General features: G+C 40.4%; 1 protein-coding gene across 2 annotated transcripts in view; it reads left to right on the top strand.

The window, feature by feature from the left end:
* Nucleotides 1–26,474, top strand: part of cyfip1 (cytoplasmic FMR1 interacting protein 1) — a 194,580-nt gene that overhangs the window by 145,873 nt on the left and 22,233 nt on the right. For both annotated transcript variants that reach the window (XM_043692305.2, XM_043692304.2), the window contains exons 24-25: nt 12,023–12,166; nt 14,386–14,476. In XM_043692305.2, the coding sequence (XP_043548240.1) occupies nt 12,023–12,166; nt 14,386–14,476 (235 nt within the window). The remainder of the gene's footprint in view (nt 1–12,022; nt 12,167–14,385; nt 14,477–26,474) is intronic.

The following is a 26,474-nucleotide window of genomic DNA, read 5'->3' as shown; positions in this document are numbered from 1 at the left end:
AGCGAAACCCACCCATACCCCTACATTTACCCCTTATCTAACACTACGGGCAATTTATTATGGCCAATTCACCTGACCCTGCACATCTTTGGACTGTGGGAGGAAACCGGAGCACCCGGAGGAAACCCACGCAGACACGGGGAGAACGTGCAAACTCCACACAGTCAGTCGCCTGAGGCGGGAATTGAACCCGGGTCTCTGGCGCTGTGAGGCAGCAGTGCTAACCACTGTGCCACCGTGCCGCCCACCGTGTTCTTCATGTCTTCATGTCCATACCAGCTTTCTACAAAACCAACTCATTTAGTCCCACTTCCCTGCCTTTTCCATATGGCCACAGAATTTCTCTCTAGTCAGATAAGTACCCAGTTTCCTTTTGAAAATCATCATTGAGTTTGCCTTCACCTCATTGACAGTGCATTCCTGATCCTATTCTTTTACTGCAAAGTAAAGGTTTTCCTCATTTGATCTTGGTTCTTTCGTAACCTGTAATTCTCTACCATTCAGATAATACATAAAGGTTCCCAATCTGCTCTGTCCAGAATCATTGGTTTGAATACTTCTATCAATCTCCTGTCCCATCTACTCTTCTCCAAATCCCTGCTTCTCCAGTCTGTCCATATCATTGAAGTCACTCAACCCTGTAACCATTCTTGTAATTTGTTTCTCAACCTCTTCAGTCCCTTCCCAATCTTCTTAAAGTGTGGTTCCCACCATTGGACTTCATAGTCCAGTTAAGGCTGAACCTGTGTTGTATAAATGTTCACCATAGCATCCTTGCTTCTGTATCCTATGTGTAAATGTATCACTTTGTACCTCTCTGTAATAAATTTCATCTGCTGTAAGTCTTCCCATTCTAATAATCCATGTTCTCCTGAAATGTCTAAGAACCGTGAGCTGGTTTAATACATCTGGAAAATAGGAGAAGGAGTAAGCCTTTCAGTCTTTTGAGCCTGCTCTGTTATTGATTATCATCATGGCTGATCATTCAAAACAATACCCTGTTCCCATATTCTGCCCATACTTTTTGATCCCTTTAGTGCTAAGGACTGTTGATCGCTTTGAGATTTTGTGGTATGCGCATTTTGAAATTGTGTCCTGCATGTGCAAATCTTAGTGATTAAAATGAATTAAGAATCCTTGAATTAAGAATCCTAGAATCAACCCCACTGTGTAACTTGCACCATTTTTAGAAACCAGTATTGTTACATTTATTTAACATAAAACAAAAAACTGTGGATGTTGGAAATTTGAAATAAAAGTTGTTGGAGAAACTCAGTAGATCTGGCAGCATCTGTACAGGGAAAGCAGAGTTATTCTGCAGATGCTGCAAGACCTGAGTATTTGCAGTAATTTCTGTTTTTGTCATTTGTTCATTGGTTCACCTGATTTTAATATATGCTATCCAATACCTGCAGTTTTGTTTTTAAGTTTATGCAAATGATCCAGTTTTAAAATATTTATTTTTCGACACTTGCCAATTCCAAAATCCTACCCATGGAGAGAAAATAAATCAAAGATCAAGAAACCTGGTACCACGGTCACTTGAAGAATACATTTTTGCACTGCAGTTATATTCCACATTTACTCTTGATGTTTCATTATTCTAAGTAGAATGAAGACTAACGGAACTGTAGTTGTCTGGTTTGTTTTCACCTTTTCTTTTTGGAAAAGGAAATGAAACACTGGTATGTTTCTAATCTCCCATGTTGACCATCGCATTTACACTCAAAGTGTTTGTCAGTGCCTCAAATCTAAACTTGATTTTTGTTTTCAGAACTTCAGAGTTTTTATCCATCTTCCTTAGTTTTTTTTGACTTGTAGAAATATTTAACCTTGTGTTCCCTTTCTTTGCACCTTCAAGTAAAGAAATTATTCAGGCTTGCACCATCTTTAATCATGAGCAATTCCATGCTGTAACCATGTTAGTTGCTCTCTGCCATCTTGAATGTCTTTGATCAGCGTTAGGAAGATGAATCAACAAGATTCAAAGTGTCATGTTTACTGAAGTAGTCTGGGTTGATGATTGAGGTTAATTCAGCTCCTCGACACCACTGGCCACAATGACTCCTCAAGATGCTCTGATGTCACGTTTTGAAAGGTTATTAAAATTTTTCAGTATGTTAAATCTCGTGTCACATTTTCTGCATCTGTGTTTTGATAAAATTTAAGTCATCCTTCGGTTTAGAAAATCAGCTCATTCAGGGTTGAGAGAATTATGTTAGCCCATTGATCCTTTGAAAAATTTGTGTTATTTCACTGCTTCTTTGGTCAGATAATATAACCTTCTGATACAGCCAGAACATCATTCTAAATCATACCCAAGTTCTTTACTCAAAGCAATAATCCTTATTTATTGATTTAAATACTTGAACACTTAGTTTTTTTTCCTAAGCTAATCTGTGTTGTATTAAGCAGTTCCAGAAATAGCCAGTGTAAAAGTCTCTATGAACATTTTTAACCAGCTAGCATATTTTAGTAAAGACTCATTTTCATTTAATTAAAATTCCTTCAGTCTATATTACTACTTGCTTTGCTATCATTTGATTATCTCATTTTGTTTCACTTTGGTTAAATGCTTTTCAGCTTTTACACAAAAGATCTTTTTATAATTTTAAGTTTTGATGTAATGTTAAGAACCTTTCTCAATGCCCATGCATCTCTTCTGCTTTTATTCAACACCCACATAGTTTAAAGATTTTGTAAACTGCTAAAAGTCAAAGGCATCAATGTTATTCTACAGCGAATACTGTACTGTCCACAAGGGCACCCAGTCATTTATAGAGTCATAGAGATGTACAGCATGGAAACAGACCCTTTGGTTCAACCCATCCATGCCGACCAGATATCCCAAACCAATCTCGTCCCACCTGCCAGCACCTGGCCCATATCTGTCCAAACCCTTCCTATTCATATACCCATCCAAATGCCTCTTAAATGTTGCAATTGTACCAGCCTCCACCACTTCCTCTGACAGCTCATTCCATACACGTATCACCCTCTGTATGAAAAAGTTGCCTCTTGGGTCTCTTTTATATCTTGCTCCTCTCACTCTAAACCTACGCCCTGTAGTTGTGGACTCCCTGATCCCAGGGAAAAGACTTGCCTATTTACCCTATCCATGCCCCTCATAATTTTGTAAACTTTTATGAGGTAACCCCTCAATCTCCACCGCTCCAGGGAAAACAACCCTCGCCTGTTCAGCCTCTCCCTATAGCTCAAATCCTCCAACCCTGGCAACATCCTTGCAAATCTTTTCTGAACCCTTTCAAGTTTCACAACATCATTCCGATAGGAAGGAGACCAGAACTGCACACAACATTCCAACAGTGGCCTAACCAATGTCCTGTACAGCCGCAACATGACCTCCCAACTCCTGTACTCAGTACTCTGACCAGTAAAGGAAAGCATACCAAACACCTTCTTCACTATCCTTTCTACCTGCAACTCCACTTACATGGAGCTATGAACCTGCACTCCAAGATCTCTTTGTTCAGCAACGCTCCCTAGGACCTTACCATTAAGTGTGTATGTACTGCTAAGATTTGCTTTCCCAAAATGCAGCACCTCTCATTTATCTGTATTAAACTCCATCTGCTACTTCTCAGCCCATTGGCCCATCTGGTCAAGATCTTTTATAATCTGAGGTAACCCTCTTCACTGTCCATTACATCTCCAATTTTGGTGTCATCTGCAAACTTACTAACTGTACCTCTTCAGCTCACATCCAAATCATTTATGTAAATGACAAACAGTAGAGACCCAGCACCCATCCTTGTGGCACTCCACTGGTCACAGGCTTCCAGTCTGAAAATCAACCCTCCACCACCACCACCACCCTATGTCTTCTATCTTTGAGCCAGTTCTGTTCTCCCTGTATTCCGTGAGATCTAACCTTGCTAATCAGTCTCCCATGGGGAACCTTGTCGAACGCCTTACTGAAGTTCATATCAATCACATCTACTGCTCTACCCTCTTCAATCATCTTTGTTACTTCCTCAAAAAACTCAATCAAGTTTGTGAGACATGATTTCCCACGCACAAAACCATGTTGACTATCCCTAATCAGTCCTTACCTTTCCAAATACATGTATATCCTGTCCCTCAGGATTCCCTCCAACAACTTGCCCACCACCGAGGTCAGGCTCACTGGTCTATAGTTCCCTGGCTTGTCCTTACCACCCTTCTTAAACAGTGGCACCACGTTAACCAACCTCCAGTCCTCCAGCACCTCACCTGTGACTATCGATGATACAAATATCTCAGCAAGAGGGCCAGCAATCACATCTGTACCTTCCCACAGAGTTCTAGGGTACAGCTGATCAAGTCCTGGGGATTTATCCACTTTTATGCATTTCAAGACATCCAGCACTTCCTCCTCTGTAATATGGACATTTTGCCTTGTGGTCCCTAAAACATGTTAACTTAATCGTGACTTCAGCTGATGGTAATACAGGGCAAGTCACATCCCAAAGAAACCTGGCTTAATGATTCGTAAATTTAATTTTGCATTTGGTTATTGTGATGGTTAGTCAATGAACATATTCATCTGATACTGCCAGTGATCTTTAATTTAAAAAGACCTGGATTGTTTAAGTTTCACGTTTTTTTTAGAATGATAATGTTGGTTTCAGTTCTTTCATCTGTAAATCCCAGAAAGAACTGAAACCAACATGGCCATTCTAAAAGATGAGAGACTTGACAAATGATTCAGGTCTTTTTCAATTTAAGTTGCACCACACTATAAACTTTTGCTATAAATTCTGTGTCTTACAATCTTATACTCCACAACCACGTGATGAAGGAGCAGTGCTCCGAAAGCTAGTGCTTCTAAATAAACCTGTTGGACTATAACCTGGTGCTGTGTGATTTTTAACTTTGTACACCCCAGTCCAACACTGGCTCCTCAACATTGAGAATAATGGTGTGAGACAGAAATTTAGCGCTCAACTGGTGATCACCAAAACATACATCTAATTAATTGAAATAAATTAGCAGCAAGAAAATAAATCAAACAAAAAAAAGTAATTGACAAATTAATATACCTCTCAATCCTTGATACTAAACCATGGAGAGCCAGGCACGCACGGAGGTAGGTTAGTGTTCTTGACTGAGTGTGAAATTGACAGGGCAGCTGCTGTGTATTTTGTATAAAATAATTGAGATAGGAACTAAAAATAACAATAAATTGGACAATGCTACAGCAAATAGACAAAGCCTATCCACCATGTACGAGGTACAAGAGAGGAATGATATCCATTTGTCTGGGAGAGTGCAACTCCAACATCATTCAAGAAGCTGGAAACATCTAATACAAAGCAGCCTGCTTGATTGGCACTCATCCACCATGTTAAGTAATCTCTCCTTCACCAGTGCAGTATGGCAGCAGCATATGTAATTCACAAAACAGACTGGAACAATTCGTCAAGGCTTCTTCTACAGCACTTGCCAAACGCTGGGTCCAGACTACCTGAAAGAACAAAGATAGCTAATTTGTGGCTACACCATCACTTGCAGGTTTCCCTCAAGTTGCACACCATCCTGATTTAAAGTCTATTGGTTGAATCTTGCTTTCTTTGGACTGACACAAAGTTGTGTCGAGTTTTTTTTTTAAAAGGTTTGTAGTGAGTTATCTAGCTGCACCTGACCAAACTTGCCTCATTAATTACCTGTCATGTCCCTATGGTACATCTGGTGTCCAATTTGTATCCTACCTTGCCGCTCTACATTCCTCACCAATGATAAATATCCTCTAATTCATCAGCATCACTTGTACTTGTGCCACCTTTAAGAGCACATTGTGCAACTCGACAAGCACTCAGTCTGGAACTGCCCTGCATGGATCCTGACATTTGCTTCAGATATGGCAAGCAGGAGGAAACCCTGATTTGCAGATAGAGTCCTGGAGGTCCTGCTGGATAGTGTGGTGCCAACATAGGATTTCCTCCTTCCTCAGAACCAACAGTGGAGAACATGACATCAGACCATGCAACCCTGATCCCAGGTTGCCACGCCGGTTGAAGCAACCATGTGGAAGAATGGTCAGCACTGAAGGAAGAAGGTCAATGCTGTTCTCAACTCCACCAGCGTAAGTTCCATCATTTTCTCTTTGCGACCTTTCTCTCACTCCATCTGTGCTATTGGACACACCTCCCACAAAGTCTCATGTTGTATCTCACTGGCCTGAACTATTCTCTTCACTCACTCTCATCTGCCAACACGTAATTGAAGCCCTCTGTGCTATCTACCCACCCATTTGGGTCACCTCCCCACTTACAACAGTCATAACTGTGCATACCACTTGTAATCTCCCACAAGTACCTGCTTGTCTGTTTCATTCCATGAAGGAAACAGGGCAACAAGATTGTTGGGCTGCCTAACATATTTGAGAAGAGGATTTTCCTCTGACTGCCCCGAGCATGGCCACACCTTATTTGTGCCAAAAGCCTCTGAATGAAGACTATTCCCTTCGCCTTGACAGAAGTTTGTTCATAACCATGACAGGCTTCCTGGTGTTGGGTTCATGCTAAATGGCATGGCAAGACAGCAGTAATATGAGGTATTTTTGGCTTTGGAGGCACTCATCCACAAACTCCATCAACAAACACATCGACCTGGACCCAATATACCGGCCACTATAGCGGACAACGAAACTGACAACCGGAAGCAGCAGGGACAGGCCACTATAAATGCCGGAGGAAACACCACAGAAGCGCTTCACAGGAGGCTCCCAAGCACTGAGGATGTCACCTAGACAGGGGACGAAACGTTTGCAACAAAAACTTCCAGCTTGGCGAACAGAACCACAGCAACGAGCACCCAAGCTACAAATCTTCTCACAAACCTTGAACACAATGTAAGATTTAGATGCTGTGTAGACTCAATCAGTGAGCACTATGACACTGAGCAAAGAGCCTGGAGATGTATCCTGGTCCAGTCCGTGAGCTGAGTGTGAGTGTGTAAAGTGTTCAGACTACAGTACTGCAGGGATAGTTGCAAGTGCAGCGTTGAAGTGCAAAATCATTCTGTAAGTGGGTCAGAGATGTAGCATGAGTATTATAAGAGGCCAGTACATGTCAGGTGCTGTCTGTGGTTTGTGAGGTTGGTGCCCACAGTGGAAACCCTGCAATATTGGTGCTCAGTTTCCAACATGAGGTCATTCAAAGCAAGCGGTTGGCTGAATCCGTAAGAGGGTTGCTCTTGTTTCCTTGACAGGTTTTCCGGATGTCAAACTTGCCTGGCAAGTTTAAGATGGGAGGCTGAATATTAATGAGGCGAGTTAAGAAGGCACTTAACGCATGACAAACTAGTAAGCATCTGTAGATTATGTATTTTCAACAATTACTTTAGTTTTCATTAATTTAGTAACTTGCCTATGGATGTTAAGTTTTCGTAATTGTTAGGAAAATTCCACTACAATAGGAGGGTCTCACTCCACAGCATTCAGTGAAAATGTAGATTGTTACAGATATTTGTTCACAAACAAGATTTCTGCTCTAAATGTTTGCAGAAGGCGTTTCTTGTGTTAACATTTAACATTAAAAATATGACTAAAAATCATATTGGCAAGAAAATGTCATCTGACATTTGTGAATAAACCATCGTGTCTGTGGCTCAGCTTTATAGGGCAAGAAGGCTCAATCCTTGACCTGTATATATCTATCTTATCGTCTTTTGGCCTGTCTTTCCTTCAGCTGATTGCTATCTTGCCACCCCTAGTGCAATAATTGTGCAGATACGAGATGAAAACTGAATCAGTCCCAAGATTGATTGACTCCATTATGGACGAGCTGTAAGCACAGCTTTGCTAAATTACTGTGCTGGATTGTCTGCTTGGGATTGATTTCAAAAGTGTTTGGTTGAAAGTATGTCAGTCAACTGTTCAAGATTGATTCTGGAAAACTGCTTTCACTGTTGCTCGTAATTGGATCAATAGAAAAAGATACAAAAAAGTTATTCTTGGATTTTTTCTTCAAAGCTACATGTTGGGTTGTTATAGAGTGTAGGGTCATACAGCACAGTCCATCAGTCGATGCCAACCATAATCCCAAACTAAATTTCTCACTTTTCAAACCTTTCCTATTCATGTATTTATTCAACTGTCTTTTAAATGTCCTCAAAGTTAATTCCACACACGAACCACCCTCATTATTAAAAAAAATTTGCTCCTCATGTCTTTTTTTAAATCTCTCTCCTCCCACCTTAAAAATGTGCCCCCTAATTTTGAAATCCCCCATCCTAGGGAAAAGACGCTCACTATTAACCCTAGCTATACCCCTCATGATTTCACAAACTTCTATAAGGTCACCTCTCAATCACCTACCCTCCAGTGGAAAAATGTCCCAGCCTTTCTTTATAACTCAAACCTTCCATACCTGGCAACATAGAGTCATAGAGATGTACAGCACGGAAACACTCCCTTCAATCCAACTCGTCCTTGCCGACCAGATATCCCAGCCTAATCTAGTCCCATTTGCCAGCACTTGGCCCATATCCCTCTAAACCCTTCCTATTCATATAGCCATCCAGATTCCTTTTAAATGTTGCAATTGTACCAGTCTCCACTAATTTCTCTGGCAGCTTATTCCATACACGCACCACCCTCTGCATGAAAACACCCACATAAATGTCTTCTGAAACCTTCAGATTAACAATATCCTTCTTATAACTGGATGTCCAGAACTGGACACATTACTCCAGAAGTGACCTCGCCAATGTCCCGTGCAACCTCAACATGATTTCCCAACTCCTTTATTCAAAGGACTGAGCAATGAAGGCAAGTGTGCCTTTTAACTGCCGTGTCTACCTGTGATGCAAATCTGAAAGAATTATGAACCTGAACCCCAAGGTCCCTCATTACCCAAGACCCTTACATTATTTGTATAAGTCCTATCCCTGTACACCTAAATACAAGGTAGATTCCCAATTACAATCACCTTTTTGTCTGTGATTATAAACATGTTTATATTTGTATTTTATATCGATCAAAGATTGTGATAGTAATGGCTAACCCATTCCCCCTCTTTCCCATCCACACTTTACTCCCCCACATCCTACTTCATGGAGTCAGAAGAGACCCGTCGATCACATTGCGTCTGCACCACCCCATCTACATTAATCCCACTTTCCAGCACTCGGCTGGTGGCTTTGAATGTTACAACTTTTCCCATACTCATTCATGTACCTTTTAAAGGTGGTGTGGTTTCCTGCTTCCTACCCTCCCAGGCAATACATTCCAGATTTCCATTAGCTTCTACGTTAGGGCCTGTGCAGCCTCTATCAATGGCAACAGGCTGCTGAATCTTCTCTACACACTCTCCCTCCAGCGCAGTCTCCTCCTTTCTTTCGTTTGGTGACCAGACCTGCACACGCCTATCCAAAGTTCTGTACAGCTTCAACATAAACTTCCTGCTCCTTTAATCTATGTCATGACTGTTAAAGCCACATGTCCCATATGTTGCCTTATATATCATATTTACCTGTTCTGCTGCTTTCAGAGATTTGTGGACAAGCACCCCATGATCGCGCTCTCTCTCTCTTTCTCTATACTTCCCAGTGTCCTATCATTCTTAAATGTTCCCGTAATTTGTTACTACTACTAAAGTGCATCAGCTCACATTTCTCAGGGTTAAATTCCAACGGCCACTGATCTACTCAACTTATCTATATCCTCCTGTAATCTAAGACCACCTTGCTTCCTATTAACCACCTGGGCAATGTTCATACAGTCCACAAACTTATCTCCCACACATTTTCTTCAATACCATTTGAAGTATGTCAAAAACAATAAGACACTCTGTTGAACAGCAATGGACATCAGCCTACAGTCACTCAAAATCTTCTACCAACACCCTCTGTCTCCTACCATTAAATCAATTTTGGATCCAATTTGCCAAGTTACCTGGATCCCATGTGGTTTAATCATCTTTCTCCGTCTTCCAGGTGGGATCTTGTAAAAGGTTCCCTCCCCCATCTTTCTCCTGTTTTTATTTTCCCGCACCACCTCCATCCAATTGCTGCCCCTTCTTCCCACTCTCAGACTCTTCCTAGAGGAGCAATCTTCTTGCTCCCTGGGGACCTAGAGCCTCCAGATAGTGTGCAGGGCATCCACCTTGCAGTCTCAAGGTAGAGAGGCACCCATCTTTAAGCATCAGGTTGGGGCATGCACCCCACTGTCTCGTTGGATGGGTGAGGGAAGTGTGGAGGATTTTAGGAGCACCCAGAAACATCACGCCTTCTGCTTGTATTTTACCTTCATCCTCTGCCCAGTCATCTCTTACCCTTGTCCATGAATCCAATTTTCCACACTATCATTTGTACGTCACGAGAGGGGAACAGCCCAGTCATGGCCTCTGTGGAGGAGGGCACCATAGGAGCATGCTCAGTCATATTCCTCTTGCGTCTGTACTTTCACGTCATCCTGTGCCAAACATCCTCCTTGTCCCTACACCTTATTCATGCTTTCACCTGCCCTCCCTCATTGTTAGCCTATGTTTAACTACTTTGATTATTTTGTATTACTGTTCAAGTTTGATAACACTTCTCATAGTGTCTCATTTTTAAAGGACATTTTAAAATTATTTTAACTTTGTACCTGCAACATTTATTTTCAATCCACTATTACAAACTTGGTAATGTGACCTTTTCAAATATCACTTGTAATTTCTCTTTTGTATCTTTAAAAAAGATTGCTTTCATTAATAAGTAATGAAAGCAATATTTGGCAAGTTGGGTTGCTTATCAGTTGACTTTGCTGCATTCAAGATCAATTGTCAACAAATTTGTAAATTCATAGTTAACCTTAAATATTGATAGTTCAATCTTATTCAAGATATACAGCATGGAGCTAGTTAAAAGTCTTGACCATAAATGCACAAATCATTGATATTACCTGCCTGTAAATTTGTTACACTAACGATCTGCATTAAAAACATTTGCATGGATTTTATGATTAGCAAACCAAGCTAGTCTCTGTTTCAAGCACAATGTGGTGAATCAGATGCTGTTTATGCTTTACTGGCATATGCCTATTATCGCTAATTCTTTCCTTGTGAAGTGGAATGATGGATTAATGAAATAGAATCATTTTTTGCCAGATTTTGGTTTACTTTCAAATATGGGGAAATCGTTATCTTTGGGCTCCAAGGATGAATGGTCATTCTATTGTCAATGTCATCATTTATGTTGACCTAATAATGCTGGAGGACTTGCTGCATTCATAGTGTGGACATCCTGATGCCACCTTTCGGTGTTAATTTCTAGAACTATCCCTTGGGTAACCTGACTTGTATGTATTGCTATTTGTGTTACTTAAACGTATGTTGGCAAAAAGCATCTGAGAACAAGAATATTGACTGTGAACAATTAAGTAAAGTCAAACCTTACATATGGTGATATTTGGTTAAGGGATAAATGAAGAGAAATTACCTTTTTTGAGCCTTTGGATGTTTTAAGTGCACTGGAAAAAGAGTAGTATTTTAATGTCTTTTATTGAAAATTGCACTTCCAACAGTGAACTATTCCATTTGTAGTCCATTGAATTGTCAGTGTACATTTGTCAGTGTACATTGTGTACTCAATTCCGTGGAATCCGACTTGAACTCATGAATTTTTGATTTAGAGATGAAGATGCTACTATTAAGCTATACTGACAGCATACAACATCATTTCTGCAATCATCATCCTGGATTTTCAGGCAGAGATAGCCAATTAATGATAAAATAATAGCTTTTTAAACTGTTTGGATTATTAATGGTAAATTTGGTTGGGACTAAAAGCTTTGTTTCCCAGCAAATCTTGTAGTTAGCTGAATTAGTATGTTTGTTTTAAACCAGACCTCCTCAGTCTTTCTATAGTTTATAGTTGTTCCTCTGTAGCTAATCATATTGCTGTGGGTGTGGAGAAACATGTAGGCCAGACGAGGGAAGGAAGGCAGGTTTTCTTGTTGAAAGAACATTAATGAACCAGATGTGTTTTTTACAATAATTGATCATGTCAGTCACCATCAGTATACATATTTTTGCAGGCTCTGAACTTGGCATACAGCAGCATTTACAGCAACTACAAAAATTTTGTGGGCCCTCCACATTTTAAAGCGATTTGCAAGCTTCTGGGCTATCAAGGAATTGCTGTGGTAATGGAGGAACTGCTCAAAGTTGTTAAAAGCCTAGTAAGTATATTTTGTAAATTGGATTGTTATTATTTGAGTCTCGTACAATTTTTCAATTTCCAAATGCTTTTGCTGCAGCAAGTAATCTTTAATATGCTAAGGGAAACTCTTGAAACCATAAAAGGGTCAGCCTTTGGTCGTATTTTATGTAATGGGATACGTTTTATCCCTCCACTTCCCTTTCTAACTAATTATAAAGCTGTTTGTCCAGATGTGGCTAATTATCCTAAAAGCACAACAGACCAAAATCTGTCACAAGTTTTTGAATGTTTACTTATGCTTCATCCATATCAGAAAAAGATCAATCTAGGTGGATTGAAAAGTAGAAGGAAACAAAATAGAATGTATTGGCAATTCTTAAGTTGAAGTATTATGCTATGACACAGCACTAAATATTGGCATTATTGGATGCAAGGTTTCTGACAATCGTTCTGACATGGACAAAATTTGGAAATCTGTCTGCATGTTGGCTCTTGCAAGGAGGCTATCATATAAATTTGGCTGCTTGTGGGACTAGAATAGAAATTGATTAATTTAGGCCAGAACCTAGCAACTCTTTACTGAGTTGGAATTAACCACATTTTGATATTTTAGTCCAAATTCAAGAGCTAGAAACATTTGATAATAATCATTGAAATCTATCTTCCACGAAGTATATTTTCTTTTCATCACCATGACAATCTGACCTGGTTTTGAAAGGAATTAAGTAATTGCTTGGTAAAGGAAAAAAAATACAGGATGTGTGAAATGAGAAAAGCGGTGGGCTCAGATTAAGTGGGGACACACACTGGTGTAGAGTTGATGGCTAAATGATTTGCTTTCATGTTTATTGTTACAATATGGAGGTGAACCCCTCTGTTACGTAAACCAAACACCCAAAATAGCTCGTCTCACCTTGTAATCTGTTAAAATATGAGTGACAGAGAACTCGCAAATTCCATTATTTAAAGAAAATAACATCAATTTATTTTAAGTCTAAAAGTGAACATTAAACAATTATTCACATTTCTAAGTCCCCCTCTTTCTCTTAACTGCTTACTATCTGCCTCCAGCTCTATAACAATATACTGTTCCAATAAGAGACTTGATATATCAACTTTATTTCAAAATCCACCCTGCTGCTGTCGTCTTCTGTGTCTTTCTTCTTCCAGCTGAGGATCTCCCTGTCGTCTTTTTACTGCAAATATGTTTCACATGAAAAGTTACCTTTGATAGTGTTTCCTAATTTCTTGGAGAGCAAGATGTTAGCACTCCATGCATTTCTGTCACTTCAGCAGTTGCACTCTGACCAATTTTCAAAATGTCCACATTTTATACCTCCCCAACATTGGATCGTCTCATTGGTTTGATGTTGGCAAAACAATAAATTCAAAATCGATTGGGTTTTAGTATTCTGGGGCATAATTTAAATTGGTTAGATTCAAATTATTGTCAAAACAGCAATCAAAACGCAGGTGTCCTTTTTACAGCCAAATTTTACAATATTTTCAATTTTCCAGTACACTAGGGCTGCCATCTAGTCATATACACAGGTGCTTAAAAGTTCTCAGTTCAGAACAGCATTCTGTCTCTCAAAGGTACAGTACACATCTTCAGCTTCATAACATTACCATGTATGATGGCTTGATAATCACCACTATATTGTTCTAGAAATTTGATACTTCAGTTGCACAGTTTTGACTGTAGAGTTACTTAGAGTTTTAGCTTGATACCAATCCTCATTTCTATCTGTTTTGATTTGAAGTAGCAAAACTTAATTTGTGATAGTAAAGTATTAATGCATTGAAATATACCAACAATATCAGAGTGTGGACAGCCAGTCTGATTGTTGCATTGAATCCTATAATTTCTCTGGGAGGATTATTTGTAAGTTAATAAAGATGTTCTATTTTCAGACTTCATGCGTATTTAATTAAAGCATGTTCTTCTTTTGTTTTTTGGTAACATCAGATATCTGAATTAGGAAGAGATGGAGAGAATCGTGAGGCAAAGGGAAATGTTTGCGTTTGCATTTGCAATGCTGTGCTGAGTACTCAAAATTCTTTTCAGATAATTAGGAGGTAGAAGTTAAAGTGCAGAGTCACAGTGAACTGTTCAGAGTTCCTTTGTTCTCTGTGTAATAACTGAGAGGCCTAATGAATAAATTAAATGTTTGTGATTTACAAAAATGCATTGCCACTGTTGTATTAACAGAAACTACTCTACATGTTTAACCTCAGCTACAAGGAACCATTTTGCAATATGTGAAGACTTTAATGGAAGTGATGCCTAAAATCTGCCGTTTACCCAGACATGAGTATGGTTCACCAGGTTAGTGTGAATTATAAAATTTCTAAACTTTCACAAAATTTGTATGACAAAGATAACCTTGTGATAAATGAAAGATTACAGCACAAAAAAAATTGCTGTCGGTTTTAAATGATGATCTCTGTTACAGTTTTCTTTGTTACATTTTTTTCTCTCTTCTTGAAGCTAATGACTTATATATTGATTTACATGGTGTATGCAGCACAGAAAATATTCATTCATCCCACCCAATTTATGCTCGCATTTCTGCTTCGTTCTGCTTCCTTCCATCCCTCTCATTTAACTCTTATCATCATCCTGTATTCTGTTCTCCCTCATGATTAGAGAATAATTAGAGAATTATTCCATTAGTGTGGTATTATATATCTACTTTTGATGGTAGAAGGTGAGCTAGATTGTCTTATGACTGTTTTTAAACCTTCAAACTTACTTATAATTTTTTTTTCTTAAGTAAAGATTGTTGCTGAGAATACTGGTGCAGCACTAACTTTATTTACAGAACAACTTTATCCAACAGCTTCCCTTTACCGTGAGGTTAGCTGTAGGGATGTTCACTAATGGTTGCATGTTGTTCAGTGCCATTTATGACTCCTCAGGTACTGAGGCAGTCTGTCTCCATATACAGCAAGATCTGAATAGCATCTTGCCTTGACCTGATAAGTGCTAAGTAACATTACCCCTTGACATTCAATGGCATTACCATTGCTGAATTCCCCACCATCAACATTGAGTTAAAAATCACACAACACCAGGTTTATAGTCCAACAGGTTTAATTGGAAGCACGCTGGCTTTCGGAGCTAGTGTGCTTCCAATTAAAACTGTTGGACTATAACCTGGTGTTGTGATTTTTAACTTTGTACACCCCAATCCAACACCGGCTCCTCCAAATCAACATTGAGGGTTCAGTGACCAGAAACTAAACAAAGCCAGTTGTATAACTATTACAGTTATGAAAGTAGGTCAGAGGCTTGGAATTCTATAACAAGTAACTTAACTCCAATTTTCCATCTGCAAGCCACATAGGTGTTGGAATAATCTTCATTTGCCTGGATGGTGCTTCTCCAAAAGATGAGAAGCATCCAGGACAAAACAGCATGCTTCATTGTCACCCGAAATACTACCTTCAATGCTCATTTTGCTTATCACAACACACTTTGGCAGCAGTATGTGCCATCTATAAAATGCCCTTTCAAAATTCACAACGGTTTCTTAGCAACTTTCTAACCAATGACCACTACCACCTAGAAGGACAAGGGCAGCAGATACATGAGAACGCCGCCATCTGCATATTCCCCTCCAAGTCGCATACCATCCTGACCGGGAACTATATTTTTGTTCATTCCTTCATTCAGAGGCAGTTCAGTGGAGGTTCACCAGATTTATTTTAGGGATGAAAGGACAGTTGTATGGGAAGCAGCTGAATAGCTTGGGCTTATATTCGCTGGAGTTCAGAAGAATGGAGGGGGGCATTTGATTTGAGGTATAAAAAATGTTAAAAAGGGTTGATATGGTGGAATTTGAACAGCTGTTGTGGGACAGTGTTGAACTAGAGGTTATAGATTTAGAGTGAGAGGCAGTCGGTTCAAAATTGAGATAAGGAGAAATTACTTTTTAAGAGGGTTGTGAATCTGTGGAACTCACTAGTCCAGAGTGCAGTGGATGCAGAATCAATCAACGGACTCAAGAAAGAAATAAGTGCCTTCCTGATGAAAGGTGGGATAAACGGCTGTGGAGAGCAGGCAGGAGCATGGAGCTGAGTACATGATAAGATCAGGCATGATCATGTTAAATTGTGGAGGGCTGAATTACCTGCTTCTGCTCCTAATTCTGATGTTCCAGCATTCATTTTCATTGGGACAAAATCCTGGAACTCCCTTCTTCATACCAGCACTGTGGCTGTCCCTACACCCAAAGACTGTAGTGTTTCAAGAAGGTAGCTCACCGTCATCACCTTCATTACATCAGAACTGGGCAATAAATACTGACTTCGGCAATAATGCCCACACCCCATGGGCGAATAAAGTGAATGTGGAAAATATTACAATGAATTAATATAAAAAGACATTGAGCATAGTTGGGGGACTTTAGAAAAGTGATCAAATGCTTAGTTGAAAAGATAGGAATTAAGAGTTTTTATGAAAGAGCAGAATGGAGAGATTTATGATGAGAATTCCAGAATATGGAGCTTTAGGTGCTGAAATCATGGCTGCTTGTAATGAGGATGAGAAGTACGCTGCAGACCAAACTTGGAGAATGAACAATTTTTAGGGTGGTTATTCTATTAGATAAGTCTACAAAGCTAAGCAGAGAAAAGGCCACAGAAGGCTTGAACATAAAGGTGGCTACGCTAAACTTGAGGGATTGAACCACCAGAGGCCAGCTGTCGCTTGCTTTCAAACAACTAAACTTGAGCAATACTGCAAACTTTTAGGATCCCCCAATGATTCAAGAATGACTATTGATGGCATGTAATATTATTAACCCTTAGGTCTTTTAAGAGGAGGCTACAATTTCCAATCGGCATTTTCCAATCCAATAAAAGGTTGTCTTTGTAATGAATTAGTCATGATTGAGCATGCCTTTGTCTGTTTTTCTGAAGATTCATATTCAATGAATCTGCACTGCCCACATAAAATGAACAATTTTATATTTTAGAAAGAAAATAAAAATGAGGTTAATCAGTGGACGAGAAACTGGAATATCTTATCTGTTCTGCCATTTTTTTCTGTAAAACCTTGTTTATTCAATATTCTCAAATGTGCACCCCACAGAAGTGAAATTTCGTTTAATAATGTGGCACTCAGAAATGTAGTTTTGTGAAATCATACTGGCTTTCAATTCAGTGCAGTTATGATAAGGCAGATATTCATTTTAATGTATGGAATCCCTTGTGCAAACTGCTTTTAAGCATTTATTATCTTTTTGATCGCAGTATTTATTCCATAAAAACAAGGACGCTGTTCATGATGCCCGAATAACGGAAGTCACTAAAAACGGAAAGAACTACAGATTTTGTAAATCTAAGGAAGGGTCGCTCGACCCGGAACGTTAACTCTCACCACAGATGCTGCCAGACCTGCTGAGCTTTTCCAGCAATTTCTGTTTTTGTAATGGAAGTCAGTGTTGTGTACAAAATTGAGAGTGAAGTTTTGTTGCACTCACCACCAGCTTCTCATGGGCAACCAAGGATGGCAATAAATGCCGTCCCAGCCAGCAAAGCCCACATTCTGTATTTGTGAGTATTGGTAACTAGCGAGTTTCTAAAAAAAATTTAATGGAAAAGTCTTTTATAAAGGTTCAAATGGCCTACATTTTCCTGAAAAATGCCTCTTAGCTACCATGCCTTTCATGATATCCCATTAGTCACAGGATGAGACGTTTGGAATGGATCAGTGCAAGCTTGGCCTTGATCCATTATTGTCATCTGGGTGAAACTGTAGAATTCATATGTAAGAAAATGAGGACAGGAATCTGCATATCATTCTGTTGTGGCACAGTTGTGTGGAATATTGTATTTTATTGAATTCATCAACCTACAGACATCACTCAAAAGCAATATCTGACTGAAGTCAAATCTTTAAGAGTGGGAGAATTAGGAGTACGGGTGGTATTGTTCATAAAGGATGAAATCAGACTAATAATGAGAACAGAAATTTGCTCAAAATCTAAGTGTGGAATTAATCGTGAAGGAATGTGAACAGCCAGTGTTGTGCTCCATGCAGCACCAATGGCTTCATATGCTCAGTTTTGGGTTCTGGCTCTCTCCTCATCATGCATTGAATATTCAGTAATGCAAAATATGGTCTCTGGTTACCTTACCTCTGGTTCCATGACATGGTAATGTCATGGAACTAACCCAAAGTAATTTCAACAAAAAAGTAATTGAAAGTGAGGGATGAGGTTCTGCAAGTAGAATATAGGGAGCTAGGAAATAAATTGAAAAGTAGACCTCCATGGTCGCAAAGTCAAGATTACTTCCAGTGCTATGTACTAGTGAAATCAGGAAAGGGAGGCTGATGAATGCATGGATGGCGAAATGGTGTAGCAGAAGAGATTTAGATTCCTGAGGCATTGGGACTGATTCTGAGGAAGATGAGACCTGTACAAGTTGGACATGTTACACCCCAGCGGGACCAAGGCCTGTATCTTCATTGGGCATTCATTCAGATGGTGGGGGAGAGTTTAAGTTGAAATAACAAGGGAATGGGAATCTGAATGGGGAGACATAACAGGGAAACATTAAAAGATAGGAATGAAAGAAAGAAAAGCAGAGACAGAGGAAATAAGGGCTAGCAACAAATTATACCCTACTACAAAATAATATGTAAAAATGTTTTTAAAAACTTACATCCTGTATCTAAACACTCAGCATATTTGCAACAAGATAGACAAATTAACAGTGCAAATAGTTGTAAATGAGCTCAATATATTTGCGGAATAACCAAAGCTGAGAACTGAATGTCTGAGGGATTTCAGTGCTTAGGAAGGAGAGACAAAAAGGAAAAGGAGATGCAATTGGGTTTAGTACAGGATGAAATCATCACAGTCATGTGATGGGCTACTACCTCAGAAATCCATATATAATTCTGTTCATAAGTTCATAAAAAGAACTGTGCTGAGCAACGAATAAGTTGAGCTTGGTTTATAAAAGGAAATTCTAAGTCCAATTTACAAGAACTAATTGAAACAATTAATTGGAATCCTCTCGTCCTGCACTTTCTGCCGAAATTCTCGCACGTGCTATCCCAATTCTGGTAATGTTAGCAATCCACAAGGGAACCAGAGACCATATTTTGCATTAATGAATATTCAATGCATGATGTTATCAATTGACAGCTAATTGATCATTGATCACAAATCAAATCATTCAGTAGTCAATTCCACTTTCAGTTGCAGCTGTTTGGAAGTGTCAGATCAGTGTTCATTATTTCCTCTAGTGTTAGGGGTCTCTCACATTTGGCATGACCTTTTCTGCCCTTAATGTTCTACAATGTGAAAATACACAACAATCTATGGCATGCACCAATGCACTTTATCAAGATATAATGCATAACATTTAAGACATGGATATTTTGTAATCAAACTGTTCACAGATGTTATTATATACGTCTGGAGCAGTAGAACTTGAACTGGGACGTATTGGCTCAGAGATAGAGATACTAACCACTGCACTATAAGTGCCCTGTGTAAGATTTAAGACATAAAACTATCATCAGTATTTCCAGCAACTGTTTATTTTGTTTGTTAATAGAACTTAAATTCTATCTATCTTGGTCATGACCAAGATCATATTCTTGGATTTTTAGCTGTAGTTTGCCAGAAAAAGTGTGTACAGTGGCCAATATGCAGATTAGTTCCCTTGACAATCGCTAAAAGGCAGCTGTAAGGAATAATTTGCGTGTTATGATCTTGATTTGGCGACTGAAATTGACAGGTGCTTTGGCACTGCAGTGCTACAAGCAGACTTCAAAACTGTAGCATTTTCTCACCTCTTAGTTTTCTTTGTTGCTGGTGATTGAAAGAAATGCGATGTTCATTACCTGCTTTAGAAGTAGTTTTCTTCATTCAATTACAGATAATAGGCTTCCCTTCTATTTTTTATTCTTTCATGGATTTGAGAATTGTTTTGTGGCATGGTGGCTCAGTGGTTAGCCAGGTTTCAGTCCAGCCTTGGGCGACTGTTTGTGTGGAGTTTGCACCTTTTCACCTGTCTGATTGAGTTTCCACCAAGTGCAATGGTTTCTTTCTGCAGTCCAAAGGTGGGTTGGCTATGCTAAATTGCCTCATAGTGTTCAGGGATGCACGGGCTAGGTAGATTAACCATGGTAAATGAGGAATTACCAGGGATCAGGTCGGGGGCTGGGCCTGAGTCTGAGTCTTGGGAAGTTCTTTGGAGGGTCAACGCAGACTTGATGGGCCAAACGGCCTCTTTCCACACTCCTGGGGATTCTATGTTTCTACTATAGAAAAGTGTATTACTTATTGAAGCTTCACTTTTTTTTAATCAGTAGAACTGCTGTTTCTTTTGGGCTACAATGTGCCCATATTCTCCCCAGAAGAACTGTTTGACAGTGAGTACAGCTAATAGCTCCTGTCTCCCAAGTTTCTTTTACCATGCCTGTACATCCTTCAATGAAAATCAAAGATTAGAGATTAAATATTTTTTATATGGGGTTGTGCTGGCTTGAAGTTTCATACTTGGAAGAGTGAAACTTCTCCAGCAGTTTTGAAGAGAGCTGGAATTCCCCCTTGCTTGACCTTCCAGCTTGTCTCATTAATGGAACCGGGAGAGGATGATTTCATCATGGCTGGCATTCATCATCTCAATCTCTAGACAATCATACAAGACCAAATATCGTGCTTTAGCAGCAAATGAAGGAATATTTACCAAGCCCCTGTATTGCTCAGCTGTGTGGCACGAAGCCATTGAACTTCAGTGTCATTGCTATCAGTTGACATTTCCCCAGTTCTTTGTATTCACCAGTACAAACCTTCAAGTTGCAAAGAAAATATTAAATCTGCATTCAGCCAATAGAAGTGGATTATTGGATAATTGGAGCTCTTTCTGGAGAAGGTGCGACCTCTGCAAGCAGGTTGGTCTTTACCTGAACCAGAGGGGTGCCAGTATCCTGGGGAGATTTGCTAATGCTCTCTGGGGGAGGGGTTGGGAACCTGAATTGTAGTTCCAGTGTACAGGAGGTTGAGGGTAGTGAGGTCAGGATAGATTTACAAGGTCGCGAGAGGGCACCAGCAATCAGGATGTCGGTTTGAAATGTGTGTACTTCAATGCCAGGAGCATCTGGAATAAGGTGGGTGAACTTGCAGCATGGTTTGGTACCTGAGATTTCGATGTGGCCATTTCAGAGACATGGCTAGAGGAGGGACAGGAATGGTTGTTGCAGATTCCGGGATTTAGCTGTTTCATCAAGAACAGAGATGATGGTAAAAGAGCGGGTGCGTGACATTATTAATGAAGGGTAGTATTATAGCAGCTGAGAGAATGTTTGAGGATTCATGCACTTAGGTAGTTTGGGCTGAGGTTAGAAACAGGAAAGGAGACATCACCCTGTTGGGAGTTTTCTTTAAGCCTCTGAATTGTTCCAGGGATGTAGCAGAAAGGATAGCAAAGATGATTCTCGATAGGAGCGAGAGTAACAGGATAGTTGTTATGGGGGACTTTAACTTCCCCAGTATTGACTGGGAATACTATTGTTCAAGTAGTTTAGATGGGTCAGTTTTTGTTCAATTGTGCAGGAGGGTTTTCTGACAGTGTGTAGACAGGCCAACAAGGGGAGATGCCATATTGGATTTGGTACTGGGGAATGAACCTGACCAGGTGTTAGATTTGGAGGTAGGTGAGCACTTTGGTGATAATGACCATAATTCGGTTATGTTTACAATACCAATGGGCAAGGATAAGTGTATACTGCAGGGAAAGAGGTATAACTGGGGGTAAGGCAATTATGGTGCGATTAGGCAAGCTTTAGGATGCATTGGATGGGGAAGGAAACTGAAGGGGATAGACACACTTGAAATGTAGAGCTTATTCAAGGAACAGCTACTGCAGGTCCTCGATAAGTATATACCTATCGGGCAGGGAGGTAGTTGTCGAGAGAGGGAGTCATGATTTACTAAAGAAGTTGAAACTCTTGTCAAGAGGAGGAAGAAGGCTTATGTGAGGATGATATGTCAAGGCTTAATTAGGGTGGATTTTGAGTTATAAGTTAGCCAAACAAGATCTAAAGAGAGGGCTAAGAAGAGTCAGGAGGGGAATTTAAAAAGGAGATCCTCGAGAGTAGTAATATCTGGATTGCTCCCGGTGCTGCGAGCTAGTGAGGGTAGGAATAGGAGGATAGAGCAGATGAACGCATAGCTGAGGAACTGGTATATGGGAGAAGGATTCACATCTGAATCACTGGAATCTCATCTGGGGCAGAAGTGACCTGTACAAGAAGGACGGATTGCACCTGAACTGGAAGGTGACTAACATACTGGCAGAGAGATTTGTTAGAGCCGCTCAGGAGGATTTAAACTATTAATGTGGGGGGGTGGGACCCAGAGAGAGAGATCAATCTCAGACTGGTACAGTTAAGAAAGGAAGCGAGTCAAACAGGCAGGGACAAAGCAGAGGACAAAGTAGGACTCATAAACTGTATTTATTTCAATGCAAGAGTCCTAACAGTGAAGGCAGATGAGCTCAGGGCATGGTGAGATACATGGGACTGGGATATCGTAGCAATTACAGACACATAGCTCAGGGATGGACAGGACTGGCAGCTTAATGTTTCAGGATACCAGTGCTACAGAAAGAACAGAAAGGGAGGCAAGAGAGGAGGGGGAGTGGCGTTTTTGATCAGAGATAGCATTACAGCTGTACTGAGGGAGGATATTCCCGGAAATACATCCAGGGAAGTTATTTGGGTTGAACTGAGAAATAAGAAAGGGATGATCACCTTATTGGGATTATTATTATCGATCCCCCTAGTAGTCAACAGGAAATTGAGAAATTTGTAAGGATATCTCCGTTATCTGTAAGAATAATAGGGTGGTTATGGTAGGGGATTTTAACTTTTCAAACATAGACTGGGATTGCCATAGTGTTAAGGGTTTAGATGGAGACGAATTTGTTAAGTGTGTACAAGACAATTTTCTGATTCAATATGTGGATGTACCTACTCAAGAAAGTGCAAAACTTGAACTACTCTTGGGAAAGAAGGCAGGGCAGGTGACTGAGGTGTCAGTGGGGGAGCCCTTTGGGGCCAGCGACCATAATTCTATTAATTTTAACATAATGATGGAAAAGGATAAACCAGATCTAAAAGTTGAAGTTCTAAATTGGAGGAAGGCTAATTTTGATGGTATTGGGCAAGAACTTTCAAAAGCTGATTGGGGGCAGATGTTTGCAGGTAAAGGGATGGCTGGAAAATGGGAAGCCTTCAGAAATGAGATGATGAGAGTCCAGAGACTGTATATTCCTGTTAGGGTGAAAGGGAAGGCTGGTAGGTGTAGGGAATGCTGGATGACTAAAGAAATTGAGGGTTTGATTAAGAAAAAGAAGGAAGCATATGTCTGGTTTAGACAAGATAATGTGAATCCTCAGAATATCAAGGTAGTAGGAGCATACTTAAGAGGGAAATCAGAAGGGCAAAAAAAGGGGACATTGGACAGCTTTGGCAAATAGAGTTAAGGAGCATTCAAAGGGTTAGCAAGTTTTGAGAAGACTTGTAGCTCAGGTTGAGGTTCTGGATGTAGGTATACTCGCTGATCCAGAATGTTTGTTGTCAGACGTTTCGTCACCATACTAGGTAATCTCTTCAGTGAACCTCCGAATGAAGCCTTCATTCAATCCAAAGGGGTTTTACAAATACATTAAGGACAAAAGAGTAAATAGGGAGAGAATAGGGCTCTTTAAAGATCAGCAAGGCGGCCTTTGTGTGGAGCCGCAGGAGATGGGGAGATACTAAATGAGTATTTTGCATCAGTGTTTACTGTGGAAAAGGACGTGGAAGATATGGAATGTAGAGAAATAGATGGTACCATCTTGAAAAATGTCCATATTACAGAGGAGCAAGTGCTGGGTGTCTTGAAACACATAAAAGTGGATAAATCCTCAGGACCTGATCAACTGTACCCTAGAACTCTGTGGGAAGGTAGGGAAGTGATTGCTGGGCTCTTTGCTGAGATATTTGTATCATCGATAGTCACAGGTGAGGTGCCAGAAGACTGGAGGTTGGCTAACGTGGTGCCACTATTTAAGAAAGATGGTAAGGACAAGCCAGGCAACTATAGACCAGTGAGCCTGATGTCAGTGTAGGGCAAGTTGTTGGAGGGAATCCTGAGGGAGAGGATGTACATGTATTTGGAAAGGCAAGGACTGATTAGGGATAGTCACTGTGGCTTTGTACGTGAGAAATCATGTCTCACAAACTTGATTGAGTTTTTTGAAGAAGTCACAAAAAGGATTGATGAGGGCAGAGCGGTAGATGTGATTGATATGGACTTCAGTAAGGCGTTCAACAAGGTTCCCCATGGGAGACTGGTTAGCAAAGTTAGATCTCATGGAATACAGGGAGAACTAGCCATTTGGATACAGAGCTGGCTCAAAGGTAGAAGACAAAGCGTGGTGGTGGAGGATTGTTTTTCAGACTGGAGGCCTGTGACCAGTGGAGTGCCACAAGGATCGGTGCTGGGTGCTCTACTTTTTGTCATTTAGATAAAGGATTTGGATGCAAGCATAAGAGGTACAGTTTGTAAGTTTGCAGATGACACCAAAATTGGAGGTGAAGTGGACAGTGAAGGAGGTTCCCTCAGATTACAACAGGACCTTGATCAGATGGGCCAGTGGGCTGAGAAGTGGCAGATGCAGTTTAATTTAGATAAATGAGAGGTGCTGCATTTTGGGAAAGCAAATCTTAACAGGATTTGTACACTTAATGGTAAGGTCCTCAGGAGGTCCTCTTGCTGAACCAAGAGACCTTGGGAGTGCAGGTTCATAGCTCCTTGCAAGTGGAGTCATAGGTAGATAGGATAATGAAGAAGGCATTTGGTATGCTTTCTTTTATCGGTCAGAGTATTGAGTACAGGAGTTGGGAGGTCATGTTGTGGCTGTACAGGACATTGGTTAGGCCACTTTTGGAATATTGTGTGCAGTTCTGGTCTCCTTCTCCTTCCTATCATAAAGATGTAGTGAAACTTGAAAGGCTTCAGAAAAGATTTACAAGGATGTTGCCAGGGTTGGAGGGTTTGAGCTATCGGGAGAGGTTGAATAGGCCAGGGCTGTTTTCCCTGGACCGTCGGAGGCTGAGGGGATGATCTTAGAGGTTTGCAAAATCATGAGGGACGTGGATAGGATAAATAGACAAAGCCTTTTCCCTGGGTGGGGGAGTCCAGAACTAGAGGGCATAGGTTTATGGTGAGAGGGGAAAAATATAAAAGAGGCCTAAGGGTCAATTTCTTCATGCAGAGGGTGGTACGTGAATGGAATGGGCTGTCAGAGGAAGTGGTGGAGGTTAGTACAATTGTAAAATCTAAGATGGGTATATGAATAGGAAGGGTTTGGAGGGATATGGCTCAGATGCTGGCAGGTAGAACTAGATTGGGTTGGGATAACTGGTTGGCACGGATGAGTTGGATCGAAGTGTCTGTTTCCATGCTGTACATCTCTATGACTCTGAGAAGTTGTTGGCGGATATGATCAGGCAAAACCCTAAGGCCTTCTGTAGGTATATCAGGAATAAGAATGACTAGAGTAAGATTAGGGCCAACGAAAGATAGTAGTGGAAAGTTGTGTGTGGAACCTGACGACATAGGGGAAGCGCTTAATGTATACTTTTTGTTAGTATTCACATTGGAAAAGGGCAATGCTAGTGAGAATGAGATAAAAGCTACAAGATTAGGTGGGATTGAGGTTGACAAAGAGGAGATTTTAGCGATTTTGGAAGATCTGAAAATAGATAAGACCCCTGGGCCGATGGGATTTATCCTCATTCTCTGGGAAGGCAGGGAGGAGATTGCAGAGCCTTTGGCTTCGATCTTTGTCATCATTGTCGGCAGGAGTAGTGCCAGAAGACTGGAGGATAGCAAATGTTGCTCCCTTGTTTAAGAAGGGGAGTCGGGACAACCCTGGTAATTATAGGCTAATGAGCCTCACTTCAGTTGTGGGTAAGGTGTTGGGAAAGGTTATAAGAGATAAGATTTATAATCATCTGGAAAGGAATAATTGGATAAGGGACAGTCAGCACGGTTTTGTGAAGGGTAGGTCATGCCTCACGAACCCTATTGAGCTCTCTGAGAAGGTGACAAAACCGGTGGATGAAGGTAAAACCCTTGATGAGTATATGGACTTCAGTAAGGTGTTTAATAAGTTTCCACATGGTAGGCTGTTGCTTAAAATGTGGAGTTTCGGGATTGATGATGTAGCAGTTTAGATCAGAAATTCGTTAGCTGGAGAAGACAGGGTGGTGATTAATAGGAAGTGTGTTCATCCTGGAGCTCAGTTAC

The sequence above is a fragment of the Chiloscyllium plagiosum genome, unplaced genomic scaffold, assembly GCF_037043375.1.
Source record: "Chiloscyllium plagiosum isolate Xiang-an unplaced genomic scaffold, Cpla_swu_hap1 HiC_scaffold_6, whole genome shotgun sequence".
Classification (NCBI taxonomy): domain Eukaryota; kingdom Metazoa; phylum Chordata; class Chondrichthyes; order Orectolobiformes; family Hemiscylliidae; genus Chiloscyllium; species Chiloscyllium plagiosum.
The sequence above is the reverse complement of the archived record's forward strand: the minus strand, read 5'-3'. Positions and strand labels throughout refer to the sequence as shown.